At 42.6% G+C, this 21,421-nt stretch overlaps 1 protein-coding gene across 4 annotated transcripts in view; it reads left to right on the top strand.

The window, feature by feature from the left end:
* Nucleotides 1-21,421, top strand: part of WLS (Wnt ligand secretion mediator) — a 135,043-nt gene that overhangs the window by 86,770 nt on the left and 26,852 nt on the right. The window contains exons 9-12 of one of the 4 annotated variants that reach the window (XM_021942758.2): nucleotides 757-900; nucleotides 2,112-2,195; nucleotides 8,792-8,945; nucleotides 20,468-21,407. In XM_021942758.2, coding sequence (XP_021798450.1) covers nucleotides 757-900; nucleotides 2,112-2,195; nucleotides 8,792-8,945; nucleotides 20,468-20,577 — 492 coding nt within the window. In that variant the 3' untranslated portion in view covers nucleotides 20,578-21,407. Of the gene's footprint in view, nucleotides 1-756; nucleotides 901-2,111; nucleotides 2,196-8,791; nucleotides 8,946-13,565; nucleotides 15,393-20,467; nucleotides 21,408-21,421 lie in introns of those variants that run through there. The other 3 variants (XM_031669704.1, XM_031669703.1, XM_021942751.2) reach the window with 3 other exon arrangements.

Genomic DNA, 21,421 nt, shown 5'->3' with positions numbered 1-21,421 from the left:
CCTAGTGGGTCTCAAGTATACTGGCAGCAATCCAAACTCCCATCTGTGCCATGTGTCCTTCAATCCCCATTCTGTTGGACAAGACTTTCTGTGGTGACAGAAGACTGCAAGTGGTCCTTCTTCCCTGGTTTCACTTTAAGACCTTCAAGCTCATGCCCAAGGCCCCTGCACTGAGCTCCCATGTATCTCCTCTTCAATTATGCCAGAGCATCTCAATCTCATTCTTATAAAACTCCAAGGACGAGCCCAGTGGTTTCCCAACATAGTCATACTTGATGTCCTAGCCCCGGAAAATCTGATTCCATATATCTAGGGAGGAAGCTGGGGATCTACATTTGAACTCTTCTGGTGATTTTAATGTGGTTTTTCATCTGATCCATAGTGACCAATATATGCTTTATTAGTGCTTTTCAAATTTATTGTGTATACCAATCTCCTGGGGACCTGGTTAAAAGGCAGATTCCGATTCCTTAGGTCTATGGTAGGGCCCAGATTCTTCATTTCTAACAAGCAAGACACCATTTCTTTTCTTACTTGGTTTAGAAAGCAATATTGAACACCTCCCTCTGTGGTACTATTGTGTCAAGAAACCTATCACTGGCATTAGAATGTCAGGTTTTAATAATTTATCCCCTTGAAAATTTCCTATGTATTTGGAGACAAAACAAGTATTGCCAACAGACCTGGGGAGAAGTGCCTGGGCCCGCTCAGCTTGGCCTTGGCTAGCCCGTTGTTTCCTTTACTGGACACTACCAGATGGCCTTCATCATCGTGGCTGGAATCTGCCTCTGCCTCTACTTCCTGTTTCTATGCTTCATGGTATTTCAGGTGTTTCGGAACATCAGTGGGAAGCAGTCCAGCCTGCCAGCTATGAGCAAAGTCCGGCGGCTACACTATGAGGTGGGCAGATTGCTTGGCTCGTTCTGGAACTGGTGCTTGCTTATCTTTCCGCTTGATGTGTAAACACACACACCCCAGAGACAGAAAGCCTTAACTTTGAAATACACATTGAGAGATTCTCATGTAGGATCTCTGGGCAAACTTAGAGGCCAAATCTTACTCTGAGAAGCATCTAGCTGGCCTGTCTAAATCTTGGCATTTTCTGTGGTACAAATGTGTTTCCATTTCCAATAAGGAGTAAACTTGTTCAGCCAGTTCTTCAGCTTGGTAATGGAATGTAGGTACATACTAGATGGGAGATTGGACTATGGCAGAACTGGGATTTGGTTGGGATGAGGCTTTAGTCAAAGTTCTGTCCCAAAATCAATCCTGTCCTGTAACTAAACAGGGTTTAGTCCAGGTGATCTGATTTCCAGACTCTTAACAGGCCACATTCCCCTAAAATATCCAGCAGATGCTCAGACAGTTCAGTAATCTCTGTTTATAGATTATGTTCCTCATTCAAGAGAAACACTTAACATCCTCAAATCCCCAATGCAAGCAACACATCCTTGATTTATCAGGGATCCCTTGGGTTCATGCCTAAGTGTCTGTCCTTGGAGAAACAAGCCTGATTCCTGTATGAAAAGAGAAGCAGAAACTACAGAACCTCAGACTTTTTATATGCAGTAGATCTTACACATAAGAGCCCCTGAATAATAGGCCTCCCTCCTTGAAACACAGGTTCTCTTAAATCCTGCTCTCAGGAAACCACAGGCACTTTCTAAGGCTTGCCTGTCTCCAGAGCTGGAGTGACATGAGAAAATTCAACCAAATCCACTTCATGTTGATTAATATGCACATTTCTTTTTGTTCACTGGAGCAGAATTTTATTACAACCACAGAAAACTTGGATTTGGTAACTTTGAACCCTTGCAGAGAAGCATAACCAGCTTAGCAGGGAAATTAGCAGCCTCACGACGTGTTGTGAATATAATTTCCCAGGCTCTTGTATCACTGCTTTATGAGTGATAAGAACATAGGAAATATTTGACCCAAGAAATTTTCAGCCACACTCACCTCTGCAGAAGAAATATTACTATGGGAAATCATTTTATTGTCATTCTTAGGGATTTGGTTTTACAGATTTCTTTAAGCTTTTTATAGATTTATATAGTGAGAAAAGGATTGGTAGCTGATGGAGTATTAAACTACTCTTTCTTTTCTAATAGGGGCTAATTTTTAGGTTCAAGTTCCTTATGCTTATCACCTTGGCCTGCGCTGCCATGACTGTCATCTTCTTCATCGTTAGTCAGGTAAGTGGACCCTGAGATGTCAAGGTGAGAATGTCTCTGCAGAGGTCCCTCTACCTTGCACAGAAATTTGATAGAGCTACTGAGGAAAGGGGCAGAGAGGTCATAATTCTGGACAGCTGGTCAAGCCATATTTTTCTGAGTCTTGATATCACCTGGCCAAATGGACTAAATTTTCTCTTTCCATAAAACCTTGTAGGAGATAAAATTTCTAAATAAATTAAAAGCCTACAGCCAACTTGAAGGGCACATATTTTATTTACTTATGAGAATAAACTTATCAAGCCCTGTAGCACAACACTAAAGCGTAAATTTGACTCTATTTTTATCTAGCATTAACATAGATGCTTATACAATCCATCAGCTATTCCTTGTAATAATTATATTGCCACTTAAATATGAAACGTAATTCAGAAGTCCCTTTGATAGCATCTTGTCTTTTTACTGGTTATTTCCAAAACTCAAAATTTTGCTATACTTGAAAATCTCAACAATGATAATAATTTAAAAATATTCATAACTTGTTTTGAAGGGTGGGAAGTACTCTTGAAGTCTAATTTATCTATTATTCATTTGAGCATCACGGAAATCCTGCACGGTAAGTAGGGCAGGAATTGTTATCCTAGATTGCTAGAATATGATATCTAATAGCTTTGGAGAAAGTTTTCATTAATGCTGTTTTCTAGCTGGATGGATTACTTAACAGTTCTAAGGTTTAGTTTTCTTATCTGCAAAATAAATATAACAGTAGACCCACAGAAGGCTGCTGTAATGATCACATGAAGTAATATTTACAAAGAGGGATGCATTCTGAGAAATGCGTCATTATGTGAGTTCCTCATTAAGGGAACATCGTAGAGTGTACTTACACAAACCTAGATGGTATCGCTTGCTACATACCTAGGCCATATGGTGTAACCTATTGCTCCTAGGCTACTAACCTGTACAGCATGTTCCTCTACTGACCACTGCAGGCAATTGTAACACAATGGTAAGTATTTGTATATTTCAAACATATCTAAACATAGAAAAATACAGAAAAAATATGGTGTTATAATCTTACAGGACCACCATCATGTATGTGGTCTGTTGTTGACTAAACCATCATTGTGGCAACCAAATGTAATTAGCAGAGCACCTGGCACATTGTAAGCATGAATAGTTGTGTTCTTATGAATAGCAAGAAGGTTGAATGTCTTTCTTGTCAAAGGATGTGCAATAAGTTAAGAGATCAGAACCCAGTCCATCTGACTCTTTTGCCAGTGCTTTGTCATTTAGCCAAAATGGAGGATTTCAGCAGTGCAGATAGTCTCTTAGGACATGACTTGCTCCATTCTGCTAGGAAGTTTCCCTAGTACAGGGACTCCTAACCATTTTTGTATATGGACCCCTATAGCAACCTGATGAAGGCTACGAGTCTCCTCTTAGAATGTTTTCTAATAAGTAAAATAAAATACTTTGAATTTCAAAGGGAATCATCTCTATATATTATATGTAATATATATTTACAGTAAAACATGCTACAGGTATATTACATATTTATATCTGCAACTGTAATTGATGTGAAAATATGATTCCTATTGAGAAAATCACAGTAGTACTAACACTATCGGGATTTTTCTGCATCTGTAATTGAAGTAAACATTATCTTTCAGTTAGAGACTAGTGAAAATAAAGATACAATTTTTTCTATTCTAGTTTATGGACCCCTTAAATTCTATCCAAGGACACCCAAGGGGACCCCAAGTTTGGAGCCTCTAGAGCCCTGTTGTTGGCTGTGCCACTGGGGAGTGTTAGCGTTGCTAGCTCCACTGAGGTTGAAATGAACATGGAAAAAATAAAACTGATATACATATATGTCTTTGTAAGTTCTGTTCACCACATCTGCTTTGACCTGTAACACTGCCGGGTTTGTATCAGGTTGTTTGTTTATAAAACCTTGGAAACTTCGCTTTCCACTCCACTCTGAAAGAGTTTTTTATTCTACCAGCTAAGGCTCAAACATCCATATTCCAACAAGAGTGTCTGAGGCCTGACTTCTCCCGTGGCTGTTCCCTCCTATGACAAAAATGCTTTTCAGTTCCTCCAGTCCCTCCGTAGTGCACAGTGGCACTTGACACAGCCAGGTCTGCAAGGCTGAGAGGGCACGGAGCACTTCCTTGGAGAAACAGAATCTCAAGGAAGATGGGTTGAGACATAAAAGGCAATTTCAAGATATGTTTTCAGGAAGGCAGAAAGAAGGGTGCTTTTGGTCCTAAGGCCACACACAGGTCCTTATGCCAATTTGGGAAGCTGACGTCATTCTCCCCACACTGCCTCATGTATGTCTTACCTCTGTGGGGAGTGCCTTCCACCTGAAGTCAAGAAGGGCTGATCCCTGAAGCAGCTGCGTGTTGCCAGGATTTAACCTTGTACATGGTTTAATTAGTGTACTTCTTACAGCAAAGGAAGCCATCTTCCAAGGAGCATAGTTTGTGGCTTTTCTTTGGAGAAAAAGATTAATATTCTATTGCCTCAGTATTTTCTAATACAGCTTCAGCCTGTGGCTGGCTTTTTATATCTGCTGCGACAGTCGGCCCGGAGTGGATTTCAACTCTAAGGGGGTAGCAATGAGGCCTTTTGAATTCCATTAGCTCCTCACATTCCTCCTGCTGGGTTTTTTTTTAAAGATTTATTTATAGACATCTAAGACGTTTTCCGGCATAACTCTCAGTGTCCCAGGTACTGTATTAATATAGTCATCAGAGGATTTATTTTTTAATGTCATTTTGGAATGTCAGAGCAATGAGCTCACCTGAAAGGAAACCTATTGGGTAACTTTTTGAAATGGATCCCAGCCTTAGGTAAAAGGAATGTATTAAAACCCCCATTATACTCTCGGGCTTGCTGTGGGAGAGCTTGCATTTAAGCCTCATGAAATATAATGCGAGGGGATCTCGCCAGGATATTGAAGCTCTGAGGCCAGGAATGAAAGGCGACGGGAAGCTGTGGAATGCAGTGACCTTGAGGCTTTGTAGCTGGGTACTGAGGTGCAGTCTTTTAATGCCTGCCATTTTAATGGCCTCAGTCATAGCAACCAAGAGATGGTACATCGCAGTCTGGTATTTCAGCCCCTTCCCTCTGGAAAATAAAGAGGTGTTCCATTTAGAGGTGGCGGCAGTAGGGAACAGAAGTGCAGTGCAGGGGAGAAGGTCACCGACCTTCATTAAGGGGACCCCCAGGTGCCTGACATTCAGGTCAAGCCACATGCAGCAAACTCCCAGAGAGCCTGTCCCCAGCTCTTTTGTGTGTGTGTGATCACTTCATTCTGTTACTTACAGAGGAAATGTTTCCGGTAAGAGAGCCTGGGTCTGGGATTTGGAAATCTTGTTGTTAAGTGGAATGTTGGTTGTCAAGACTACTGGGTGTAAAGGGATTTGACCTTCACTTGGCTCCAGGGGTATAATTGGGTGGTTTCACACAAAAGTAAATTGTTCAAATGTAAAATCAGGAAAAACAGGGACTTTTACAAAGAAGACTTACGCAGAGGGTGAGATTTGGGAATTTTTTTGGTGGGGGAGTTTTGGCGGAGGGGGGCTGGGGCTACCTGATTTTTCTCTCAAAGTTAAAAGGGGGAGACTGTTACCTCCGCCTTGGCATTAGTATGATTTTGGATTCACAAGGCCTGCTCTGTTGAGGCCGCTTATTGTGGTACATATTGGTGGGAATGTGCTCAGAGCTGAGGATGTCTCAGGCATGAATAATTGGGAGAGGAGAGGGAAAAACAAGCTAGCCATCAAAGTGTAGAGTTACACTATCTATACCGTTTATTTCTGCAGTTCAGCTCTTTGCCCACGGCAGGAAACACCACATTTACAGATTGCACATTAAGTAGGATGTGTAGTTCTGCAATTCCACTCTAAACAATGTGTCCCAGAGCAAGTATGAGATGGGAGCAGGAGTCTGATGTTTCCTGTCAGGCTTAGTGTGTGCAAAGGCATACTATGGGCATCTCATTCCAGTGGTTCTACTGTAAGTTTTTAATTTTGTTTTATATCCAATTTATTTATACCATATGTTACTATGTCCATGCTATACAGATCTGAATATACAAACCTGTGTGTGTATGTTGTATTAGTAAGGTACATTATGGGCAATGAAGTGAATTTCAGAAGGAAATTTGACCTTACACAGTCGTTGCCTCATGTGCTACCTTCAGAGCAGGTGCTACCTTGAGAGATCAACCCCTGTTTAAGATAACATTCCTACCTTTGTGTTGTATAATGGTTAAGAATACCTTCTTTTGGAGTCAGAGCCATGACTCTCTGGCTGAGCAATCTTGGGCAAGATACTACATCTTTCTGTGCCACAGTTTACCCATGTGTTGAATGGAAACATTACCTACCTACCTACCTCACAGCATCGTTAATAAGACTAAATAATGTATTTCATGTAAAAGGTTTAGTATTGTATCTGGCACATCATTAGCACTGAATAAATATGCTTATCCTTGTTATGAATACAAAAGAATCTTAGCTTTGCTAATATTTGTATTAACCACTTATTTTAAATAAATATAACAGAAAGCAATATTTTAAATGAATAACACTTGTCACATATTGGCATCTCCTCTCACTTTTAAATTCAATTATGATGACTTGCTGTGGACTGCAATACTTTCTCTTTACTTTTAAGTCAAATACTTATTAAGAGTGGTTGTTTCCATCTCCACTTTCTACCTCCATGTATTTGTCCTGGAGTCCCTACACATGCCTGTACTTTACCTCTGTTCATTCAACATACGTCTACTGAGCACCACTGTGTACCAGGCACACAGGTTGGTGTTTCCTTAGATGGGTCAGTCATGTCAATCCTAGCAAGAATCAATGTCACTAAAATTGTCAATACTGAGTATTTCCAACTTCTGTCACAGGAAGTAGGGTCTCTTACTGGCCCTTCCCTGAGCTGAAGAGTCCACTGCCTTAACAGAGTAGAAAAGCTGCCATATTGCCATATTCTCTCTTGTAGCTAGGAAGGATGGCAGCCTAGCCTCCCTCCTTCATCACATACAGAAGAGTTCTCTGTGTTATGACAGCAGGTACATGTATTTCTGGAAACTATCTTAATGCTTTCATTTCCATTATATGCAGTAAAAATCATAAGATGCTCTAAGTAATATAGTTTTTATAAAGTTAGCATATTCTGCACTTAAAAGTAAGAAGAGCGACATTTGGAGACATTTCTAAGAAGTCCTAAGTAGCTTGAATGCTGGTACATTGTCCTAAAATTAGTAATGGTTATGAAATCCTTCTTTGCCAAAAAATACTTCTGGGCATTTTACATAAAATGCATTATTTTCCAAAATAAATAAGAGTTCATAATGGTGGTTTATGAGTCACAAAAAGTGAAGAATTATGTGTCACCAAGGCCAAACTAAAACTGCCGAGTCTATAATTGGTTAATGTGGTTAACTGACACTCCTGGTCTTTCAGAAGAAAACACCTATACTTAGACCTTAATTTGGCCTAGGGCCCCAAATGGGTTATGGATTCTACAGAAGATAATGAACACAGACCCACTGTATCATAAACAGGCAATGAAATCCACCTGCTTGTGAAAGTTCTTAACATTTCAATCCAGCCTGCCATCTTACAATTTAAAAGTGATTCCTAGAGAAAGTTTATACAATGCAGCCTCATTCGGCTGTCAAAGGAACATTTATCCAATACTTTCTTCTATTTCCATTTTAAGTGTCCTGTAGTAAGCAGAAGTGGTCAAAATCATTTCATTTGTGTCAGAGCTGGGCACAAATTAGTCACCCAGCTCAGCAGCTCTGTTGACAGTTCTTAGTGTAATCCATGTATCTTTAGGCAGCCCTTAAGACAATTACCAAATCATTAACACAGACAAAAACAGCTTCAAAACATCTCTTGCAGAATTTCAAAGCATATGAAAGGTTCATAATTATCTTCATGAGTGGCTTACTTCGAGTGATGTTATAGGAATAACTAATATTTACTGGGTGTTTACTGTATGCCAGGCAGTTTCTAGAAATATTTTTCTTAATTTTCTTCAATAACCTGTAAGCTTTTATTTTACACTTACGGACACTGAAGTTCTGAAGTTTGGAGTCTTCATCTTGTCTTACATTAAGCAGAGTGAATGGTAGACACTGGATTTGAAATAATCTATGGTGCATCAGGTCCTAAAGACATGGCAGCAAAGAGAACTGGTCTCTGCCTGCAGGGAATTGACATCTAGCTGGGAAGACAGACAGCAGAGGAGGGATTAAAACTGTGAATAAGTGATGGGCTCAAACACAGTTTGTTTAACTTAGGGATAGCAATGAATTGCTGTTTTTAGGAAGAGACACTCCCTAGGTGATACTAATGTGTAGCCAAGGTAAGGACCACTGTGCCTGACACATAGCTAGAGAACCTTCAGTTGACCTTAATTTTTACTGAAATGATTCAGATTAAAATATGGAGTCTTACATGGCCCTTCATGTTTCCCATATGTAGAAGAGACTTGGTTTTCATGTTGGCTGGTTCCTTTATTGGTGTTATGTTTCTTCTGTTTCTTCTCTGTTTCAATTGAATGTCACCATCCTTTCTCCGTAGGTAACGGAAGGCCATTGGAAATGGGGCGGCGTCACAGTCCAAGTGAACAGTGCCTTTTTCACGGGCATCTATGGGATGTGGAACCTGTATGTCTTTGCTCTGATGTTCTTGTATGCACCGTCACATAAAAACTATGGAGAAGACCAGTCCAATGGTGAGTTTCTGTCTCTTTAGAACAGCTTAAGTCAGGATAAATAGGCTTCTGTCTTTACGAGATTTAAGTGGCTAAAGCTCTGAGATTTCCAGTGAAACTTTCCCTCCAAGTATACTCCTCGCACTGGGAGACAGTGAATGAGCACCCAGGGGACTCAGGGCCATAAGACAAAAAGCCCACACAAGCCAGATCTTTAAGTCCTCATTTTTAAATCTCTAAAATACATTGAGAATATTGCATGCTAGTTTAAATATGTCTTGATTTTAGTACAAGAGTCAAATTTGCTTTCTTTACATTTTTGAGCACAATTGACTGTTGGAAACTATGCCATGTTTATTCCTCCCATTTGAGAAGCAGAATCCTAAGATACCAGGTGGAGGGAGTCTGGGCCCTGAGAGCTGAAGATGGAACAGGCTTCATTTTTCTTCTGCCCATTTTTCTTCAAGGTGATTTTTTGATGTATGTCTAAACCAATAGCTATTCTCCTGTCCCCAGAATCTTCCTGTCCTTTAGTGCTGGTGTGTGCTGCCTTTTTATATCTTATCATCACGGAGCACTGAGACGTGGATGCTGCAAGTAGCCTTAGAGAATCCAGTCATTTTATAGATAAAGAAACTGAGGCCTAGAGAAGGGAAGCTCTTGCTCAAGGTTTCTTCACTAGCCACAGCAGACAGAAATGATTAACACTGTCTAGGCCAGTGCTGTTAACAGGTAACAGGTGGCCTGATAAACAACTGATCTAGTAGATGCTTTTTCTGTTTGGCTTCAGCCTTATTCCTCATTCCTTCTCTTTTTACACCTGCTTTACTCTACCCATGCACTTGCTATTCCCCAAACATAGGAAGCCCTTTCTCAAATTAGTGCTCTAGTGCCTTTCACTCTGCCTTGCAGTGGAAACCGGGGTAGCAGCCCCCCAGAGCCAAAGGTTGACCTCACTTTTTGGAAGTACTCAGTGAGTGTGTGTTGCATGAGTGGACTGCACATTCTACCTCCATCTGGGACTAATGAAACTCTACTCTTCTTTTGGGCCCAGTCAAAATGCAGCATCTTCTTTAACACCTATTCCCAATCACCCCAATTAGAATCCAGCAAATGACATTCAATGGAATATTGTCTCTATGATATGTTGATAAATTTAGGTAGTCAAACATGCTTAAGAATGATTGAGTTGATCGGCACTAATAAGACTTTACACTGTAATATATGTTAATGCCTTTAGTACATTAATTTATACTGTCAGTCTTTATAAAGCGGAGGGCAGTAACAGCATTTTCCAGAATTATTAGATCATTTGGCCCTGGCACCCTTTCTTCAGGCAGTGTATCTCTTGAAACTGTTGTCCTAAGGAATATGCCTAGGGGATCGTGAGTTTACTTTCCACATGACATTCACTGTGTAGAGGTGGCAGATGAGTTGTCTGTGCCTTTATGCTCCTGCTGGATCATCGACTCCTTCAGGGCAAGGACTAGTTCTTAAGGATACTTTTAAAATGTTGAGTGAATTAATGCTTTAGAAGTAAGAGTTCTAGATTAGCCTTCAGTGATCTTGTGGGGAGAAGGGATGGGGGTAGTAACTTGAGAGATGAGATGAAGAGGAGCAGGAGAAGAAGGCATCTGTGCTGGGAGTCAAGGGACGTTGAGTGGTCTCAGCCACCGTCTGTCTTCATCCTATATTTTCCATATCCATGTGAGAGCATGCTGGACATGAGTTTCCCTCACCCCTTGACCTCTTTGGAGTAGACATATTGTCACAATCAGTTTCAAACCCATCTCTGGTCTGAGGTGAGAATACAGAGCATTTACTTACCTACCCCCTGCCCAACTTTGATTTGACTGACTGTTTTGCTAGAAGGCTTGTGAGCTAGGCAGCCTTCTTCCTTTCCATTTCTAGTAAAAACACCACTCGGTGTTTTTACACTGCGGGGCTTGTGGACAAGAATCTTGATTTCATTCCATGGTCATCCTGTGGGACATTGGAGGAAACCATGTGGCCTTGTCCTTGATGTGAGTAGGTAGAGTTTCTACCTTCCAGAGAAATACCACTTAAAGCAATGGCTGGCCTTCTGGATGATGGAATGATAATACCAGTGGGAAATAATGATCAAGTATTAACTGTGTGCTACAGCACTTTATGTACATAAATTCTTTTGCTTGTTTTTATTGTGTGACTGCTGGCAAACCACTTAACCCTCTGTGTACCACTGCTCCCAAATGTAAGTGATCTCCTAAAGTCCTTTTGAACTATGAATTTCTATGGTTAGGCTGTGTGCAATGGCTCACACCTGTAGTCCTAGCACTTTGGGAGGCCAAGGCTGGAGGATTTCTTGAGCCCAGAAGTTTGAGACCAGCCTAGGCAACATAGTGAAACCCCGTCTCTACAAAAACAAAACAAAACAAAAAACAAAAAAGTCAGGCATGGTGGTGTGCACCTGTAGTTCCAGATATTCAGGAGGCTGAGGCAGAAGGATCCCTTGAGCTCAAGGGGTTTAAGGCTGCAGTAAGCCATGATTGCACCACTGTACTCTAGCCGCCTAGGTGATAGAGGAGGCCCTGTCTCAACAAAAAAAAAAAAAAGAAAAGAAAAGAAAAGAAAATCCATGGTTGTCCTTCTTCCTATTAGCAGGGAAGGGGCAGAAGAACACCTCTTGCCACTGATTGGCAGCCTGGGGGTGATATTTGTCATAGGTGAGGGATTTCCAAACATTGGTGAGAATGTGTCCGCCCTACACAGTAGCTGCTCTCCTAGGCTTGAAATGTTGTAGTTGAGAAAAGCACTGGACTCTCCCTCATCAGAGTTTTTCACTGAAGACAGCTTGATCTGTAATTTCATGGAAAACTTGCCAATAATTCTCAACAAGAGGTCATATCCCCTGAATCCATTGCTAAGGGGGTGTTTTTAAATGTTCATAGTTGTTTTGGTTGGTCACTATAACTGGGATATGCCTTTGACATTTAGTGTCCAGAGTCCAGATTCTAGGGGGTGCTGTTAAATGTTGTTCAATAGGCAAAAAAGGCTCTTGTCATAAAGAAATGTCCTGCCTGAAATGCCAAGTAGAACCTCTGTTAAAAAACATTCTTCAAGCAGTTTAGTGGGCAAACTCTCTGGGGACCATATGCTCATCCTAAACACAGAAGTCGTAAGATTTAGCAGTTCTCCTTTGGTAACATGATCATCTGTGACTTCCCAGCACCCCCGAGAGCCCCTGGCAGCTTGTGAGCCCTTCCCTTTCCTGCATGGTGCTGTGACCGTGTGCATTTGGAAGGGGTCTCTTCCATGTTGGGCACTCTGCTCACTTTTCTTCTCTATTTTGTTTCACTTTTCATCTCTTCATCTGCCACCAGATCACACAATGTATCTTAGGAATTTCAGAGCGTTTGCCAAGATTTCAAAGTTCCTTGGAAAGACCTAGCTTGGAATATTATGTGGAAACCTCAAAGATGAACTCTTGCAAGGAAGGATACATGTGTCTTTACATTCTTTGAGTCTCTGGATGGAATTCCTTCTCCACCTCCAGCATTCCCACGCTCTTTTTCCATTTTCATGGGAAGCTTTTATTTTTAAGTTGGCTTTGGCCTTTCCCACGCTATTTCTTTCTCTCCTTTGCTTTGAAGCTTCAGAGCTAGGAATTCAGATCTCTTGGTACAGAGAGTGAATCCCAGGTGTGTGGGGCTTCAGCCTTCGTTAGATGGATCCTGGACGGAGCACAGACAAGCAGTTTCTGATACCAAAGGCAATAAGAAAAGGGAAAGAATCTTTGATGGAGGTTGTTTGGTATGTGAGTTGGAGGGCCATGCCAAGTGTCAGGAGGAAGTAGAAGTGGGTAGGAAGGAAATGAAATCATTGAGCATTTCACGATAGACTTTTTTTTCTCTCTTTTGGTCATAGAATGGACAGAGAACAACAAAGTGGGCCACAGGTTCAAGACAAGATCACTTTCCAAAGAGCATTTTCTCGTGTATTTCTGTTTCTCTTTCATAGTGTGGATCAGAAAGTGACCCTTAACAAATGAGCCACTGAGCCCCTCAGTACTTAGCTCACACGTCATACCTTAATTCCTTAGTACTTAGCCTTTGCCATCTTGAATAAGATGGAGTGAAGTGAAGCTCAAAGGAGTGACAGAAACCTAGTCCTTGCTCTCAAGGGGGCTTTAGCCTGGTCTGGGGTACAAGATTTCCTCATCTACCTCTTGAAAGGTGGCAGGACAACTCCACGCTGGAGTGTTTGCACCAGCAGATAGGTGCTGTGGGATTGTGGTGCCACATTCTTTATAGCCACAGGCTTTCATGGACTTCCCCTGGGTTCCTTCCTATTGGTTGGTGGACCACAGTGGCAGTGAATATGCAAACGCATTCACATTAATCATTTTATTTATATATACGTAGAATTATATGTGTAATCATTTAATGGATGTATGTGTGTCTGAGTGTGCACACAGACACACACATGCACATATAGATTTTTAAATTTAGCAAAGATATTTTAGTTACTTTTCCTTCAAGGAACACTTGTATTTTCTGCCCTGGTGCTGCTGTTGCTCTTGCTGCTGCTGCCTTTTCATGACAGTTTTCTTTTTACCTGTTGCCATAACCAATTTGTGAATCATTCTGGATGTCTTCCCAGGCAGATATGAATTGCAGCAGGCTAAAGTGAACCCTCTGCTCGGAGCAGAAATACCACCTCCCAGGGCTCCAGCAGCAAAGCTCTGCACACATGAAAAACTGTCCAAACCCACTCAACCACAATTCAGGTGGGAATAAGAAGCTGGAGCTGCTTATGAAGTCAGACAACTCTTGATAATAGCTTTGATTTTTGTGTTCTTTTGATTATAAAATTCTTGTCAGAATGTTTTAAAAAAAGAAGTGAGACATAGAATTCCCAACTAGATGACTGTGGCAGAGGGAACACCAAGACGCCCTCACTGCCACCATTCCCTCCTATTTCTGTTCACGCTGAGCATTTGCTGTCTAATGCGCCCACTCTGCTGGGAGCAAAAGCGGCAATGCTGGTTCCGTGTCTTGGCAGCTAGCTACTGTGTGATGTCAGTTTTACTTCTGGAGGCTTCTGAGGTCTCCTGCCCCTTGTTTCACAGGAAAGATGGCTTTGGCTTTTGTTGCCTCAGTAAAGGGCTGGATTAAGTCCTGAGGCCCTGACAGTGGTCGCCCCCTTTTATTGAAGCCATCCCCCTGATTGTACGTTAGATGATCTGCCCATGGCCAACTGGGCTTCTTGATGTCTGAGCACTGATGGGATTGGTCTGTCACATGGGCTGGACCCAGACGCTAAAGCAGGTCTTAAAAGCCTTTCTCCATTCCCCAGTGAAGGTGGGAACCAAGTGATGGACCGTCACCAGCCTGGCACCCCTTGCTCAGCTGTTTGTAGTCAGGTGTCTTCTGTCCCCTGCCTCTCCCAGGGCTATTGCTCTGCCAGTGACCTGACCTGTCCTGGCCCAGTCAATTAAAATCACTTTTTCTGAGTCTTAGAATTCCTGTCACCCCACCATGATAGGGACATCTCAGTTACCTTCTTGGGAAGAACCTTCAGCTTCCTAAATGTTTGCTAGAGTTGCTATACGAATACTACAGACGGGGTGTCCTAAACAACAGAAGCTTAATTTTTGACAGTTCTGGTAGTCAGTCTGAGATCAAGGTATCACCAATGCTGGTTTCTTCTGAGACCTCTCTCTCTGATTTGTAGATAGAAACTTTCTCCCTGTGTCTTCACCTGGGTCTTCCCTTTGTCTATATCTGTATTCTAATCTATATCCTTTTCTTGTCTATATCCTTTTCTTTCAAAGGACACCAGTCTGTTGGAGTGGGGCCCATCCCCAATTGACCTCACTGTTACTTACTTCTTTAAGAAGGCCCTATCTTGAAACACAGTCACATTCTGAGGTTCTAGCAGTTAGAACTTCAATACATGAATTTGAGAGTTTGGGGGAGATATAGTTCAGCCTGTAACACCAAGATTTTACCCCCAAATGAAAAAGTTGTGTTGTGTTCTTCTCCCACTTGCAGTTACTGCCTGGCACTAAGTGTCTGGAGGTGCTTTGGAGGTCCAGGGACAATGGCTCGCTCCAAGCCTGGAATAAATGTCCTCTGGGGTTGACAGGCACTGACAGACTGCTGGACCCAGGGTTCCTAACCCTGCCCACCAAAGCCACTCTGCCCCATCTCCCAGAAGGGATCCTCAAAGCTGAGCTATCCCAAGGCACACTTGTTTGCTAACTGAGGGTGTTTTCCTAAACGCCCGTGGGGAAGAACACCAGTGCCGACATGCTAGGCTAGACTCAGCCATGCAGAGCACAGAGGAGCTGCCCTTGCCTGCACCGGGGGAATCTTTGGTGGGTGTTTTGAGCACTTACTACATACCACATACTGTCCTGGGTATTTACTTTCTTTAAAAAAACAAAAACAAAAAAAAAAACAGGCCAGGCGCAGTGGCTCATGCCTGTAATCCCAGCATTTTGGGAGGCCGAGGCGGGTGGATCACACGGTCAGGAGATCGAGACCATCCTGGTTAATGCGGTGAAACCCCATCTCTACTAAAACACACACACACACACACACAAACACACAATTAGTTGGGCATGGTGGCATGCACCTGTAGTCCCAGTTGCTCAGGAGGCTGAGGCAGGAGAATCTCTTGAACCCAGGAGGCGGAGCTTGCAGTGAGCTGGCTCGCATCACTCCACTCCAGCACTCCAGCCTGGGTGACAAAGCAAGACTCCATCTCGAAAAAAAAAAAAAAAACAAGAAACCTACCGTTCACCATTTTGTTATCATTTTTCCTTTTGATTAAGATCTTACTGTGTTGCTCAGGCTGGTCTCCAGCTCCAGGGCTCAAGTGATCCTCCTGCCTCTGCCTCCCAAAGTGCTGGGATTATGGAAGTGAGCCACTGCGCCAGCCACACTGTTTTGTTCTTTAACATAACAATCAACACCAAAAATGTAAGGCAGACATATTCTTAAACAGTCCTTTCCATGAAAACAATTTGGCTTTACAAATACTACACTTTCCTGTTTTTCTCATTCTGCTGTGAACCAGAGACTTCATTACAAAAAGTTATCATTTGAACTTAGCTTTGAAGGTGAATAAGAGAGAGGTTCGTGTGGGCCTAGGGAAAATTCCACAAAAAAGGATAGGTCATGAATGTTCTGAACATAAGCTTTGGAGGTAGACACAGATGGTTTGGAATCTTGGCTCCAGCACACATTGTGTATGACCTTGAGAACAAATATGAACTCACGGTGTGGGAGATCCCTGGCTTTCACACTTGGGCAGTGGGGTGTTAATTTGCATTGGTAGTGGTGAGAATGGAGGTAGGTAGTCCTTATTAACATTAGAAGACCTCTAGTGGTACCTCTGATCTCTCCCGGAATCTGCAGTACAACCTCAGAATGAGGATAGCAGTTGTCGTTTTTATTGAAGTGGCCACAGATACACAAACAATTGTCATTAAAATGCTGCCAGTCGTAAGAAGCAGTCTCCAGTGCATGTGGCTTTCTTCGTCCTCATTAGGCATTCCAGGCAGTTACAACCAAGCAGCAGCTACACACCTGTGGATGTGACGCCACGCATATGGATGCATTGCTGTAGTCCTTTGGGATGAAATCTGTGCCAGACATTGGTCTCATTTCACAAGGTTAGGAAGAAATAAACCGTCATCCAATTGTTAATGAGCTGTGATGAATTGACATCATAACCAGGGAGAGAAATTTGAAGCATTCTTTTCTTTTTTCTTTCTCACTCTTTTTCACCCCAATAAGACACATATCACATTTTCAGAAGGGTTGTTTCTTGTCTTAGATGGGAAGAGACTTTTGAGCATGTTTGTGCACTGAGCAGCAGGAGCCAAGAGAGGGGGAAACTAACAGATGGAGCAAGACCTTGGCAGAAGTAGGAGGTGATGGAATTAGGAGGCAAGTGGAGGGATCTCCACTCAGGCTATGTTACTGCCACGTTCACACACCCATTCCCCAAGGGGGAACAGTTGGCCTTCAAGGTACAATAAAATCACATGTGAAACATAGATTTTGGTGCATGGAGTCCCATTGATCTGGGTCCTCATCCAGCACAGTAGAGAAATTAATTATGCCACAGTAGCTTCACATCATACAAGGAAACACAGGGCATGCTAAACCCCTAACAGTGCATATGGCCAATACTCATAAATAACAGCTCTCCTGTCAGTGCACTGATTTATATGCTATAAATTTGTCAGATACAAAAGCAAAGTAAATATGCTAAACAATTTATTCAAATTATTTTATATGTGGTTTTTTGTTTTGTTTTTGAGACACTCTATCACCCAGGCTGGAGTGCAGCGGCACGATGTTGACTCAATTCAACCTCCGCCTTCCGGGTTCAAACCATTCTTCTGCCTCGGCCTACTGAGTTGGGACTACAGGCACGCGCCACCACACCCGGTTAATTTTTGTAATTTTAGTAGAGACAGGGTTTTGCCATGTTGACCAGGCTGGTTTGAACTCCTGACTTCAAGTGATCCACCCCCTCAGGCTCCCAAAGTGCTGGGATTACAGGTGTGAGCCACCGCACCCGGCTGTATGTGGATATTTTTAACTGTAACGCTCTGCATGTGGACTTCATACCTCACTGGCATTCTCACTGGCTGGTGGAAACTTGAATACTTAAGAAGAGGCAGCAGAACCCAAAAGTTGAGAGCCTGCATCCTGGCACCTATTTATTTGACTCCCACATCACAATTTAGCAGCTTGGGCCTTGGGCAAGTTACTTAGCCTCTCTGTGCCTCAGTTTGTTCATCAACAGAATGGGAGTGATGGTAATAGTGCCTCTGAGGACTGCTATGAGAATTAAGTGCATTAATATTTGTACAGTATTTAGAACTGTGATAAGCATTATAACATAGATATCCATTTAAATAAAGAAGCCAAAGCAATTCTGGCTGTTTTTTCAAGCGATCTGTAGGATCATATGCATATTCTAGGATCTGCTAATTGGAGTCATATTTTAAGTTTAAAGAATTAACATCTTTGGTTCAAACTTGAGTAGAATTACTCTCTAGTGTCTATTTCTAAGAAGTCCTCAGGGAAAGGGATTCCTTAGGTAAACGGTTATGAGTGCTAATGGGTCCACTGGGGTTGTCAGGACTCTCTCTGAAATTTTGATGACTCACACAGACATGCAGATCATGAAACTGGCTTTGAAGTTCTGATGGCTAGCCCAGATATGCAAATCCAGACATAGCTTTGACTGAGAAATGTGAGGCTTAGACTGCTTGTGCTTGACTGAGGTCTGGCCTAGGTGTTGCAGCAGTGAGAATACAAATTATTGGCCTGGGAGTAGTTGCCCATTGTACAAGCAGTGGTTCAGCTCGGCCCAAAGTAGCCCAGCTAAAGCCTGTCACCAGCCTTACTTGGCATCTGTGCTCTGGCTTGAGGGCAGATGAATGTGGATGTGCCGGAGGCTGGACTGATGCCCCTTTAATACCTTCTCTACCATAGTCCTGTGGATTAGACCCTTGCCAAAACAGCCCCAAATGCCTTTAGCAGTCCTCTGCAGCAGCCAGTGAGCCTGCTTCTGAGGCCAGGGAATCTCCTGGGTAGAGAGCTTACAGGGTGGCATTTAATAATAGGACTTTGGGAGGCCGAGGCGGGTGGATCACAAGGTCAGGAGATCGAGACCTCGGTGAAACCCTGTCTCTACTAAAAATACAAAAAATTAGCCAGGCGCGGTGGCAGGTGCCTGTAGTCCCAGCTACTCGGGAGGCTGAGGCAGGAGAATGGCGTGAACCCAGGAGACGGAGCTTGCAGTGAGCCGAGATCGCGCCACTGCACTCCAGCCTGGGGGACAGAGCGAGATTCTGTCTCATAAAAAAAAAAAAAAAAAAAAAAATAGGACTGATTTTGCTGTGCAGCCACAGAGAAATGGGTCTACAATAAGAAACTAGTACTACGTGGCACACGTGAAGGGAACCAGCCAAGCAGCCCGCTGGGCCAGTGGGTGGGAGTGACCTCTGGGCTTCTAAGGCCACCAGATGCATTGATGCCCAGCAGTTCTTAAATTAGCGATAAGATTATTAGTCCTAAGTGTAGGGCCAAGGTTTCTTCTAAGTTATGGTGTGGCATTTCAATGGAAAACAGCATTTAGTTACTTAATTCTGTGCTTTAAATTAGAAAAACTTCAGTTCCAGAAAACATGATACATATAATCTGTGCACAATATAAAAATCATGGACACAAGTTTAACTTTCTGTTCCCCAGCACCCCTCTCCACAAACATCTGTGCGCGTATGCACCCCCACACACAGTCGAACTGAGCGTGGTTGTGATTTCCATTTTCCCTTTGTGGTTTTTACGTTCACTTGTCTTATGGCAGGTAGAGTTTTCGAGGTTTCACTGAGAGAAATTTTTTTCTCCTACTAATTTAGAAAAGTCCAAATTATTCCATTTTAGCAGTACACTGTCCACTGATAATGAGTTCAGAACACTTGGGGCAATCCTGAGGGCAGAAGAAAATTCACAGCACGTTTCTGGCACTGTTTTTTTTCCCGGAGAATAAAGCCTCGCATTGTTGCTAGATGTGTTAGATATGGCTCCTTGCCCAATCTATGGATAGATATAAGCAGATCTTATTTGCCTTCACGTGATGTAGGTGCTTTGTAGTTTATTTTTTATTATTTTAGAGTCAAAGTCTCACTCTGTCACCCAGGTTGGAGTGAGTGGTGCAATCGTAGCTCACTGCAGCCTAGAATTCCTGTGCTCGAGTGATCCTCCTGCCTCAGCCTCCTGAGTAGCTGAGGTTACAAGTGTGAGTTATTGCACCCAGATAATTAAAACAAAAATTTTTTTAGACGCAGGGTCTCGTTCTGTTGCCGAGGATGATCTTAAACTCCTGGCCTCAAGCAGTCCTCCTACCCCTGCTTCTCAAGTAGCTGAGATTGCAGGCCTGAGCCACTGCATCTGGCTCCTGTTTTGTAGTAAATTATTCACAGCAAATGTGTTGGTGCCTGATGGACCCATCCGTTGGGAGGTGTGTTATGTTGGTTTAGCCCATCACATCAGTCTTGGCATCAGACATTCCTTTGCCAGCTCTTTTGTGAGCCTACTCCTCAACCCAGGACAATTACCTTGCCTACCTCCCAGCTTTCTCATCTGTAAGGCTGGCACGTTCATACTGCCTACTTCAGAGGGTTTCTGCGAGGATTAAAGAAGATCACTTACAAAGTGATTAGAATAGCGTCAGGCACAAAGTAAATGCTCATTAAATATTAATGATTACTATGAATAATATCAGCAGTGAGCTGACTCATGTATCTTCATGACTGTCATCTGGGAGCCAAAAATGATATTTTAAAAAGTTCTGCAAAGCCCAAGTGGACAGGTTTGGAGTTAGCCCTTGTTCTGAATGTTGTGTGCCCTGGGTTTCTCTGTGTGCTCAGAATGTCAAAGAGGGCTAGCGTCAGGGCAGTTATCCATGAGATGAAACCCAGCTTGCTTCTCCTTCCTCCTTGAACACATCTAACACAGAAAACCCTGTTTCAGGCGATCTGGGTGTCCACAGTGGGGAAGAACTCCAGCTCACCACCACTATCACCCATGTGGACGGACCCACTGAGATCTACAAGTTGACCCGCAAGGAGGCCCAGGAGTAGGAGGCTGCAGCGCCCGGCTGGGACGGTCTCTCCATACCCCAGCCCCTCTAACTAGAGCGGGGAGCATGCCAGAGAGAGCTCAATGTACAAACGATTGCCTCGTGGCTCTTAGCTGTGGTTTCTTGGACCAGCGGCATGGACATTTGTCAGTTTGCCTTCTGACGGTAGCTTTTGGAGGAAGATTCCTGCAGCCACTAATGCATTGTGTATGATAACAAAAACTCTGGTATGACACATTTTCTGTGATCATTGTTAATTAGTGACATAGTAACATCTGTAGCAGGTGGTTAGTAAACCTCATGTGGTAGGGCGGGGGGTGTATTCCTTGGGGGATGGTTTGGGCCGAATGGGGAGTGGAATATTTGACATTTTTCCTGTTTTAAATTCTAGGATAGATTTTAACATTCTTTGCAGTCCCAGTCCAAGGTAGGCTGCTGTCATAGTCTTCTCACTCCTAATCCATGACCACTGTTTTTTTCCTATTTATATCACCAGGTAGCCTACTGCGTTAATATTTAAGTTGTCAATAGGTATGTGTCCCTGTTTTGTGGCATAATATAAAATAACTGAATTTCATGAGAAGATCTCTTCCACCGGGGTATTTCAGCTTTGAAACCAAATCTGTATATCTAATACTAACCAATCTGTTGGATGTGGGTTTTAAAAAATGTTTGCTAAACTACCCAAGTAGGATTTATTGTATTAAATGACCTTTGGGTCTGAAAAGCTTTTTTAACCTCTTGCTTAAAACGCGTTTTATTTTGATAAGATACTTCAAATAGCCTCCAAAAGTGTAGATCCAATCATTTAAATAAACCTGTATGTCTATGCATATGTGTACATG

Source organism: Papio anubis, chromosome 1, assembly GCF_008728515.1.
Source record: "Papio anubis isolate 15944 chromosome 1, Panubis1.0, whole genome shotgun sequence".
In the NCBI taxonomy this organism is placed as follows: Eukaryota; Metazoa; Chordata; class Mammalia; order Primates; family Cercopithecidae; genus Papio; species Papio anubis.
Note: the sequence above shows the minus strand (reverse complement) of the source record. Positions and strands in the feature narration are given on the sequence as shown.